The 11,672-nt window shown below is 34.3% G+C and overlaps 2 protein-coding genes across 2 annotated transcripts; both read right to left on the bottom strand.

The window, feature by feature from the left end:
- On the bottom strand, positions 1 to 1,222 carry LOC144553486 (sequence-specific DNA binding transcription factor). The gene is made up of 2 exons (XM_078301662.1): positions 593 to 1,222; positions 1 to 203 (listed from the first exon to the last, which is right to left on the bottom strand). Exons 1-2 carry the CDS (start codon positions 1,064 to 1,066, stop codon positions 201 to 203), a joined length of 477 nt encoding a protein of 158 aa, XP_078157788.1. The 5' UTR covers positions 1,067 to 1,222; the 3' UTR covers positions 1 to 200.
- A 6,029-nt stretch (positions 1,223 to 7,251) lies between these two features.
- Positions 7,252 to 11,672, bottom strand: LOC144553473 (putative E3 ubiquitin-protein ligase XBOS32). Its single transcript, XM_078301649.1, has 10 exons — positions 10,918 to 11,672; positions 10,774 to 10,833; positions 10,294 to 10,365; positions 10,017 to 10,195; positions 9,671 to 9,831; positions 8,583 to 8,641; positions 8,462 to 8,508; positions 8,222 to 8,362; positions 8,047 to 8,138; positions 7,252 to 7,965 (listed from the first exon to the last, which is right to left on the bottom strand). Exons 1-10 carry the CDS (start codon positions 11,110 to 11,112, stop codon positions 7,481 to 7,483), a joined length of 1,491 nt encoding a protein of 496 aa, XP_078157775.1. The 5' UTR covers positions 11,113 to 11,672; the 3' UTR covers positions 7,252 to 7,480.

Genomic DNA, 11,672 nt, shown 5'->3' with positions numbered 1-11,672 from the left:
GAAGAAGAAAAAATGAAACTATAATCATTGCAATCGTTGCAGTTATCTACTTACAAGTTACAACTTGAAACTAATTTGTAATTCATTTAATCGTACAGTTACTTAGCATCATACACGATCACACTTTATTGATTTGTATATAGAGCAAGTTAAGCAGCTCTGGCATCATTCATAACTATATCTATTACTCGTTGTCTCCTTCACTGCAAAGCAAAGTTTTATGAGTACATGAAATAATTGGAAAAGAAAAGCTTTTAGTTAAAATCAATAATTTGTTTGTAAGTGATATTGTTTCGATAATTCAATCTTACTAGCAAAAGTACTATGGAGTTTGTAACTTATTTGGTAATTCAAATTTGAAACTCGACATCTCTATTTTGTCACAGGCATTCTTTTTCTGGTAAACTTTTCTTCTCTTTTTCTAATTACAGAGAATAGAACAGAAAAGAAAACAATGACAAGAATGAAAATGCAAACCATATAAGAGAAACCTATGCTTTATATAATAAATTCTTGCTGGTAAATTAATGTCCTGCTTAGAAATTACCAGTATGAAGTAACAAAAATAAGATGAAGAAAAATTCAGGCTTACTTCAAGAGCTTTAACAAGCAACCGCATTACATCGACTTGAGCCTTCAGCAATTTTATATAGTCGAGGGTTTCATCCAAAAGAGTAAACTCATCCATGCGTTTGCCTCCGGGAACCAACCTCCTTAGTACCTGTTCTCTCTTTTTAATTATACACTTTGCAATTACAGTTGCTTTCGCAGCATGTCTCGGCCTAGTTCCTTTAACACCTCTTGAAAGCTTGTAGCGTCTAGAAACTACACGCCGGTATTTCAAGGGTAATACAGCCTTTCTTTGAAATTTGCTCGACAAGTCGGCCATCAGAGCACTACTCCATTTTGCCTCTTTTCTGACAGAAGCCATGGCAAGATTTGCCGAGAACTTGATCTCTCTTTTTCTTTCTAATACCGTCATGTTTTTGTTTGTAATATTTCTCCTTCTTAGCCCGGATAAAAAGTTCTTGAGCAAGACATGTTTGGAAGGAATTATGTCTGGCATTGCTAATTAGAAAAGAGAAGTAACAACAAAGTTGTTATCAATGAAAGAGAGAGAAATAGAGAATTTAAAGAACTTGTTGTTGGTGCCTAGACATCTACAGGAGAAGTTGAGATGTGGTATTAGCTTTAAAAAGTGTTGTGATAATAAAGGATTCTTGTTTAGAGGAAATAGTGACTGGATATCTTTGCAAAGCTGGCGAGAAATCAATATCAGATAAACATCTTGTCAAAATTTCAGAGATTTCGGCTGAAATTTTCGGCCGGAATTTTAAATCAAGTTACAATTTTCATATTTTCATGCACTTGTACTGGAACTAGTGTAATAAAATGCGGTCTACATACATGGCCGTATATGCATATTCAGTTGTAATCTACATAAAAATTTGTGTACGGTCAATATATGCGGTTCCGCATATGCGACATATATTACCGCATACCGCATATTACCGTATATTACCGCATACTTATTTATATATATGTGAATTCTCATTTTAAAACCCGTATATATAAGTCCGCATAAAACTCTGTATATGCAGCCGCATACCGGAGTATATGTGGTGGCCTTCTGTATACTGTATAGAAACTGCATTTAATAACATTTACTGGAACTAAGCAAGCTGAAATTTTGGACCGAAATGATATGAAATGCCAGTATCATACTCCCTGAATCAAAGTGTTTCATTAAGATTACAACTTATAGGTACCTAATAATTTTATGAATAGGAGTATATGAGGTGATTGAGGGATGGGCCCCAAAAAGAGAGACACACCACATGCAAGCACATGGTAGCAAAGGCCCACGATCAAAATTTTACTATATATATATATATGCCATAAAATAACAAGACGCACTAGTCTGGTTGCATTTTATGATCATTGCATTTGCATCTGTATACAACCTGTTGTAGTTTCTTATCAAAGGAATTATATATATATATATATCAATTGCACTTTTAGAGCAGTAATCCAATCTGTAGTACTTGACAGTCAGAGTGTCAGAGATGGAAGATCGCGCGTATGATAAAATAAATAATGGGTTAGATTTTGTAATCGTATTTAACGAATTAGATTGTTGGTTTTGATTCAGAAGATGTGGGGCCAGGAACGCTCTGTACTGGTGTGTGTGTGTAGTTTGCATGCTTTCAAACTGGGGGTGTAAACGGATCGGATACTGGCAAAATCATATTCGTATCCGTTTTTCAATACTATTATTTATATAGAAAAACATATAAATATTATTAAAAATACGATAGTTCATAATATTATCTAAGTATTACAATGAATAACATAAATCTTTTCATGATATATATTAAACTATTTGAGATATATCTACTATATGGATATGAATAATGAAAATTTAAAAACCACATCTATATCCATACAGATACGGATTAACTTGCAAGAAATTTAAATATACCATGAAGCGAAAGAAACCTGGTAAATGCTGAATGCAGAGTTAAATCTTTATGTTTGAATTTTATGTTAATGGAAGGATTTTAGGAAAATTTAGAATTTATTAGCATTGGAAAAAGGGAAAACTTCCTGATAAATGGTGGGTCTCTCTCTTCTCTTGTCAAGCTTTTATAAGCAAATTAATTTCCCCCGTGAGATAAAAGACCTTGACAAGAGAATTTAATTTAACACGTCTTTATCTTGTCAAAGTTTAGGAAAATTGACAAGAGAGACGTATTACCACATCTCAAACTTCGACAAGAGAAAGACGTGTCAGAGATGGAGAATTTCCCCCGTGAGATAAAGAGTACAAAGTTTGTCAAATTGTGCGACTCGCACGCGTGTATCGGGTCAGGTGCGAGCTTGGCATTTTGTGGGCTTCACTAGATGGAATTCTGTTGGGCTTAGCACGATTTGTAGTGATGGCCCATTAAGTTGTCGGCCTACGTCTAAAATTTCACGTTAGAAGCAAGCATGTTCTATCTTGATTCTCTGTAGCTGGTTGTATGTAGCGAAATAAGTAGTAGCTTATTTGTCGGGGCCGGGTCGGATTCTGTAAATTTTAATCAATTCAAAAGGCTTTTTTTTTTTTGTTTGTTATTATCTACTTCTAATTATGAGTAATTGAATTTTCTTAGGAGTAATCTGTCCACAGTGACATACATATTTTTTAACTCAAACAAATTTTATAACATAATTATTATTAATTGTAGATTAGTAATTTTGTAAGTATCTTTTAAATTGATAATTAGAAACTAATTGCAAGTTTTTTACAACACGGCTAGAAACTGTCTAGTGCAATTGGTAAAAAAAAATTAAAAAAATATATATATTTTTATATTAGACATTTTTTTTCGAATCAAAATACCAAGTGATAAAATACTCTGTACTTTGCTTTTCTGGACAAGAGGCTATGCGATAGTAGGGGCGTGTGCTAAACTAGCAAATATATATATATAGAGGAGGGTTCAAATGCCTCCATGTTTTTGTGCCTCCATCATGTCTCCATCTCTCTTCATTATTTTCAAAGTTCAAACAGTCGATCCGAACCGCTCAATCTAACCTCCATACTAAAATATGTTTGGAGACCAAATTTTATATTTTTAGGAATTTTTTTACTATTTTTTTAGATAGGTACAAAAATACTGTTTTTAGATGGTTCAGATTTACTGATTTTGTACCTATCTAAAAAAATAGTAAAAAAATTCCTAAAAATATAAAATTTGGTCTCCAAACATATTTTAGTATGGAGGTTAGGTTGAGCGGTTCGGATCAACTGTTTGAACTTTGAAAATGATGTAGAGAGATGGAGGCACAAAAACATGGAGGCATTTGAACCCTTCTCATATATATATATATTTTGTAACTAGGAAAATCAAATGAACAGTTTTATGAGAGTATCTCTTTTTCAAAATCTCATCATCCATCACATCCTACTTGTCTCTTTTTTCTCTACTGGTAATCTCCTGTATGGGGTTTTCACCCATGTACCAGTACCGCACAGTTTCTTTGCATAAATTCAATCATCTATAGAAGAACTATTGTGACAAGTCCAAGATTTAAAAATAATATAACGAGGTCTAAAATTTGTGATTTGAATATATGTATGAATTTTATTTACAAATAATTTACTTTCTTATAAAGTATAGAAACATGTCAGAATTCTGAATTTTTACAAAAATAAATAAATTATTTGAATAATTTTTAACGATTCGTAAAATTTGAATATTATGTGATAATAATTCAAAAATTCATTTAATTGGCGAGTCTTATCACTAACTTAAGATTCGATAAGATTAGTTTAAAGACTAGTGTAAAGAGGGAAAAAAAAAAAACAATGATACAAGAATTGGTCTAAAATATCAGATTTAACAAAAACTTAATTGCAACTACATTATTTTGGCGTTCATACCTTCATATTCATTGCATGAATTCAACTTCTCAATAATTTTCTATTCCATTATTATTATTATTATTTTTTTTGCAACAACAGAATACAATACAATAGTTATACAAAAATACAAAGATTATCGCCTTAATTAAATATATTAAATTTTGAACTTACAAACTGCCAAAAAGCCTCAAACAGAGCTCTTATGTCACACTTCAAAAAATAAGACATGTCACTGAAAGAAACAAATTAATGCCAAGAGATTTTGTGAAAGAGCACGTAAATGCGCACACAGTGGTGATCAGTGGTGGGTTGTTTTTCAGGTATTAAATCACCCAATTTATTACCAGTCGTTTCCTGTTTCCAAAGAAACGCAAAACAGTCATAATGGTCGACTCTGACCTTACCAGAAAGATCAGAGATTCATATCTCTTTCTCAGTTTACCTCGCTTGCGTGTTTTGGTTTCCAAGAGATATCATGCCTTTAATGAGATTGAGTCTGAGAGCATGAATGTATCTCAGTATTTATTATCATATCAGGAATTAAATGAATTTTGATTCTCTCCAGTCTCTACAACCCCCACCCCCACCCCCCCCCCCCAGATGAACATTGATTGAATTCTAAATTTTGTTTTTACTTATTAATAGTTTGTGTCAAATAGTTTGTTTTCTGTTATTTCTTATATAAAAAGAATGTTTCTATCTGTCAAGTAGCTTACACTCAAGCTTTTGAAAAAATATGAACTAACCAACTAATTTTAAATCTGAATTTTGATCAATAAAATAAATAACAATTATATTAAAAATATAATCAAGAATATAATTAAAACTTTATTACCAGAGCTGCAAAATGCGAACCTAAGTCAACTTCCCGTCCTAAGCGTAGGAATAATCATTTAAGATTGCCCCAAATTACACTGGTATTCCTCTGCCTGCGGACGCAACCGTGGTAGAGGTTGATGTAGCTTCTTTCAACAATGATAGCAAAATAATATGTTTTCTATAAAGAAAATATTTGTTTGTGGGAGAATAGAAGTTGGGTTTTATGAATTATAGAGCTAAGAAGAGCTTAAAAATGTAAATTATTAGATGGATTATTGGATGACTTGCTCTTCAAATATTGTGTGTTATTTATAGACAAATAACATATACACAATTAAATCTGTGAATTTATGACAATTAAAATACTCTTTCATTCTTTATTACTGTTTCTATATATTAAGAAAATAACGTTCATATAGCTATTTACTACACCTCAACACATATAAGTCAAAGAAAACTAATCAACGGATGAGAAATAAAATAATAAATAGCTATTCATGGCAACCAGAGAAAAGAATGTTTTACCATTTATATTAGTGACAATTAATAGAATGAATGTCATTTAATTGTGCATCAATGAATTAAAGAAAATAGCTCCGTAATTCATAAAATGTAAAATCGTTAATATTAAAAATAAGTATTTGTTTAAATAAATTTTGTTTTTTCAAAATATATTTCTAACATCTCTCTCTTGGACAAACTGCTTTGATACTTCCAGAATCCAGCCAATGGTGTCTCCAGTCATGCACGAACTTGAGAGAAAATTGCAATTCCAATAAAATATATTCTAGCAATACAATGTAAAAACTAAAAAGGTTGTACTTGTACATCGGTATTTGATCTTTTTCTAGGTTCACAGTCACTGCCTTTTGGTGCAATATCTTGTCAACCTTATTTAGCTCTTTGCCTGTTGTTCTGATTTAAAATTTACCAGTACCTAGTATTTCTCCTTTGTCTATATAAAGGCCACCACAAAACCTTAGTGCTCCACACCATTTTCATTTTTGTTCTGTTACTTTAACATGAATTTTGTTCCAATAAAAATAGCAATGCACAGCAATCCTTTCATGGATCTTTCTGTTACCGCCTACCCTGGATGGTCTTCTCTTCTCTCCTGTTGTGCTCCTGAGAAACACTGCTTGAAGAAACATTTAGAAAGACAAGCTATTGTGTGTGTTCTAAGTTATGTTGTATGGTGCTATTCTTACTGAGCTTCTATCCTCTCTCTCTCTCTCTCTTGGTTTGTTCTTTTCTCTTCTCTTCTCACTTTTTAGTTATTTTTTCTTGACCTTGCAAGACCTTTCATTTTTTTATATAATAGTCAAAAGTCTTGTATTTTGTTCTTATCTCATTCAACCCATCCACCTTCTTTCTTCATGCCTATTCCTCGTGAGCTTTTATGGTTAATATTTTGTTGTAATTTTTTTTTTAAATATTGAATATGTAAATTTTTTTTTAGGCTGTGTTGAAGATATGCATTATATTTATGAGCTTTTCACTATTCTAAGAGTTTATGTGTGTTTTAGTTGTTGCGAAGAGATTTGTTGTATAATCATTTACGAAAATTCGTTGTATGTAACTATATGTGTGTGTGTGTGTATGCAATGCAACTGTTTCAGACTTCAGTTTACGAAGTATCTATGTGAAATGCCTTGTGGTAAACACACTTGCGTAATGAATTAAATACAGCATTAAACATGGAATATTTGAAATAAATTATCTTAATATGTTGATTAATATCAGTTGTTATCCATTAAATTAACTGCTAGTGTGAGTGTATCAGTGTATGGCAATATAGTTTTGTTAGACCACATATGTAGCGGGTCATCAGATATTTGTGCGTAAAATCACGATATTACTTCCATTAAATCCTGCCTGAATATATATTAGAAACTGTAGAGTTTTGAAATGTTCAAATTTAATCCTAAAAGAAGAGCGTATAGTTGTTGAGGCTCCAATAAATCAATTGCCAATTAAGGCACTTAATTTGTTGGCTGCTCATCAATCAGATAAATATTGAATTAATAGAAATATGCATATTATATGTATATCTGTTTCATTTACAAACAAATGGAAGTGCATCGCACATTATCCACAATATATAATAGTTACCTCTCATTTTACATATTCCCTTCCAAAAAGATAAATAATACCCCGTGCTCAAAGAATGGCAAATAACTTTTCTTTACAAGAGAAATAAAAAAGAAAAAAAAAAACAGAGAGAAAATAAAATAAAACTCAAAACCTCTTTTAACTACTACCAGCAGCAGCAGTAATTTGGTTAAATGCAAACGGCCATGAACCCCTCCCGGTCTCTAATTGTGAAGTGCTCCGACGTAGACTGGTTCCAGCCCGGGTGCACCTTGACATGCACGGGCTCATTCCTGGTACACCCATGCAAAACACTGGGTTCAGGTTAAGAACCATAGAAGGGTGACAGCTTGTTTGCCTGAGATGGGATGATGAGCTGCACTGCGACTCGGAACGGAACAGATGTGCGGATAAGGCAGGTGAATCAGAGCTGACAGATGGGCATGTGGCGCATAGAGTTAATGATAGGCTCCGTCTAGGCAAGTTTCTTATCGGGCTTGCAGTAGCAAGCGTGGTGAAGGAAATAATTGGGGCTCGGCAGAGTGGGCAAGGGATGGCGCCAGGTGGGCCCGGTGCAATAGATGAAGCGCTGTTAGTTGTGCAAAGGTAGAGTGCGCATCTTGTGCAAAACTCATGGTGGCATCCTGTATAGGAGAATAAAATGTCAGCAAGTTTTCTCAAGGTAAAATTCAGGCAAAAAGAGAAGAAAAAAAATGAATAGTTACTTTCAGCAACAACAGTGCAAGTCTCTTCCAAACACACAGAACAGGGGTCCATGCAAGGTGACACATCACCTGTACTTCTCCACCCTCGCTCTCTGCAATTTAAAAGAAAAATTACTAGAAATCGTAAATGCAAAATAAGATAAGAACTAACAAATGTGAATGTATATACACTTACCTGACAATGCTCATGATACTCATGAGAGGGAGCCAGAGGTATGGAGATGGAGATATTGATGCTTGAACTTGCATGGAATTGCACAGAATTTCCTCAAGCCAGTTTCGTTGCCATGTTTGAGCAACCATTAATGGAGTCAGACTACATGACATAGAAGCATATGTCAGCAAAATGTTATGTCAAATGCAGATGTCCGAAATTAAAATTTAGAATTTAAAAAGAAAGTTTACATAAGCATACCCACTAGAATTACTAACAGTGATGCAAGCTCCCCGAGCAATCAGAATCTGCATTAGAAATTTCAGTTTCTTAATAGTCCATCAATTTGAAATTTCAGTACAATAAAGCACATTGAAAGTACCTGACAACAGACAGCATTTCCACCGCATGCTGCATAATGTAGTGGCGTGCTTCCTGCACCTGTGATAAACCACAGTACATTTATAGGAATCGAACTTGAACTAACCTGCTGTTCTGATAATATACTCTAATATGCCTGAGTTTGGAATAGATACATAGCTTCATATCATCTCTCACACTCAAAATTGCGAAGGTAAGAGATCAATACTGCCCTTGCAATCAAATGGTTCTCGTTGCTCTCTTATTCTTATCAGCATTTAAGCAGAGCAGAATTCTTCTCATTTTCATCTAATTTCCCATTTCACCCCTGGTGCATCGTATCTTTGTTACAAGAAAATTTGCGGTATCAGATATCAGAAACCAGAACAAATTAATTGACGTGAAGCCCACCTCAATTATGCAGTTAAGCCATGATTGTCCCCTTATTTTGCCTCACTAAACCTCAATTTTATGATTTTGCTTGTAATTAAACTGAATTTTATCAGCAAAGCAAGTTGCCTCATTGCTCACGCCACAATGTACTTTTCCTGTTTCTTTGTGCTAACGGTTCATTCATCTTGAAATTACATTGTTTTATGGCAGAAACTCTCTGTCTCTCCCTTAGTTACTTGTATGATCATTCATTCAACATAATAATATCATGACAAGAAAGAGAATAGAAGGCACATAACAGAAGAATTTGAAATCATTAATGAGAAACTGAGAGCAAGCACAAGCCACACTAACTTCTTAATTAGAATTAGAGAAAAGGCACATGAGGCTGTGAGGGAGGAAAAAAACGTGACATGGTGAATTAGAGAGGAAACATTAAGGACCATTTGATTGCATGGACGGCACAGATCTCTTGCAACGGAAGTTCTTCACATGAGAGACAATGTCAAAAATGCCAGATATATATTTGTAGCAGCCTTACTAGATATGGCCACTATAATACCAACAGTTTTGGAACTGATAATAATAGGTTCCATTATGCATCATCGAGGAAAGATAGGTCCAACACAACAGAAGTAATTTACAGAATAGTGACCAGTAACCCAGGTATATATACTGGTAAAGCTAACAATAGATTGAGACGAAAAGAAAACCTACCTATCAAGTCAATTGTGGTCCCATCATCTACGGTCACCTCTGAAACTGAAGCACCAAAATCCAATAGCAATTGCACGCATTCGACATGCCCGTTTAATGCTGCCATGTGAAGAGCAGTGATGCCTCCATCTGCCTTGTGGTTCACCACATCAATCAAATTCCTGTTTCCAATCAAAGCAGCAAAAATTTACATTAGCTTAATTGGGTTTTTCTGAAAAAGGTACAAATGAGAGTTTGCAAGGGCATACATCATATTGTGATATTTTACAAGGCATACACAAAAAGTGTTCTTATTTTGAAAAGCTCCATTCAAAATTGATTGACACATAAAAACAGTTGAAATTACTTAAGATCATGGTCTCCGATACAAAGTTCATCTTCAACTGCTATGTTTTGCGTAAATTTCCAAAAGTTAGGGATGCTTGGTACATAATCTGCAAGGAGAAGGCGAATGCAACGGGCGTGGCCATTCAATGCCGCAAAATGAATAGCGGTCCCACCGTTCAGGTAATCGGTTTTATGAATCTGCCAACAAATCCAAAAGCAGGTTAAAATTCATCCAAGTTACCTGTAATATTGTGAAAGCAGAAAAAAGAAAGAGAAAATAATGAGAGAAAGGTTACATTCGCTTGATATAGCACGAGAGTTTGAACCACCTCCCAGTGACCATACTGGCAAGCTTGCATCAAAGCTGTCTGCATCAAATGAAAACATAAATCTAATTAGAAAAGGTATTGTAGGTCTTGAACTGTATCAGTCTAGATCAGTATTCAGTACCAGAAAGTATTTGAACTACCAAACCGTCTTGGTTTCCTAGATCTTTAGATCCCTTTCAGAGTTCACATTTTGGATGGATCAAATCTAAATCAAAGCTCAACCAGTATAAATACCAGGAGTGTGTTAATTACCACACGAGGTAAATATCACAGCAAGGATTTCCAGACCCTTATTATGTGAAATACTAGCTAGCCATATCTAAAATCAATCAATTCTAGCTAATGACATGTTAGGATGGAGACAATTTGGTTAACTAAACTTAGTATTGACCAATATATGACCAAAAGATTATTTTATCTGGAAATAAAATTTGATTAGAATCTTACTTGGCCATGATAATTCCGGAGATTGATATCAACACCCGACTCGATCAGCAATGACACAATCTAAACACATTTACACAGGTCAAAATCAAATCAATAAAAGCTCAAATAAAGTTCTATAAACAATAGAGAAATAAAATATTTTACCCCATGGTGGCCCCGTGCAGCAGCAAAATGCAAAGGGGAGTTCCTTCCACCAAAAGTTGAGTATCTCGCGAGTCGAGGGTTGTACTCCAATAGCGCCTTCGCCTCTTGAAAATCACCATCTCTTGCAGCTGAGACAAGCCTCTCACCTGAAGCTGAACATCCAAATGAATTCCCCACAATGCTTAAGAGCCCCATTTCAATTGACCAAATCAAGTTGAAATTGGGGCTTATTGATGGAATGTATGAAATCAATTAATCCATTAAATGTAGATTTAACAAGGTTATTGCCTATTTCATACAATTCCATTGCCCTGAAGGTAGCACATTTGGATAGGATTGAAGAGATTTCACCCAATTAGGAAGGTAACATTTGTACGACTAAAACTTTATCGTTCCCCGTGATTTGAGGATTGGACGAGGCATTTAGGTGAATGAAAGATGGATGTTGCTAGTGGAAATGGTACAATTGACCCAGCTAATCAAAGAAATTCCTTGAACTTTTTTTGGAAAAAAAGAAAGAAAGAAAGAAAGAAACTTGTTGATCCAGAAATAAATGTAGGCAGGAGTCGGGCTAAAATTGGTAGATTCTGATTTCTGACTGAAGGAGACGATCTAACAGGAGAGAGAATGAGAGATTGCCGAACAGCTCTGCCAATTTTTCAAAGAGGAAGAGAGAGGCGAACAGTTAATGGAAGCCATGGTCGCAGGGAGACTCGAAGGAACGGAGTTGAATATTTTGAAACCGTTTTCTGTTT

Source organism: Carex rostrata, chromosome 4 (assembly GCF_964058835.1).
Source record: "Carex rostrata chromosome 4, lpCarRost1.2, whole genome shotgun sequence".
In the NCBI taxonomy this organism is placed as follows: Eukaryota; Viridiplantae; Streptophyta; class Magnoliopsida; order Poales; family Cyperaceae; genus Carex; species Carex rostrata.
Note: the sequence above shows the minus strand (reverse complement) of the source record. Positions and strands in the feature narration are given on the sequence as shown.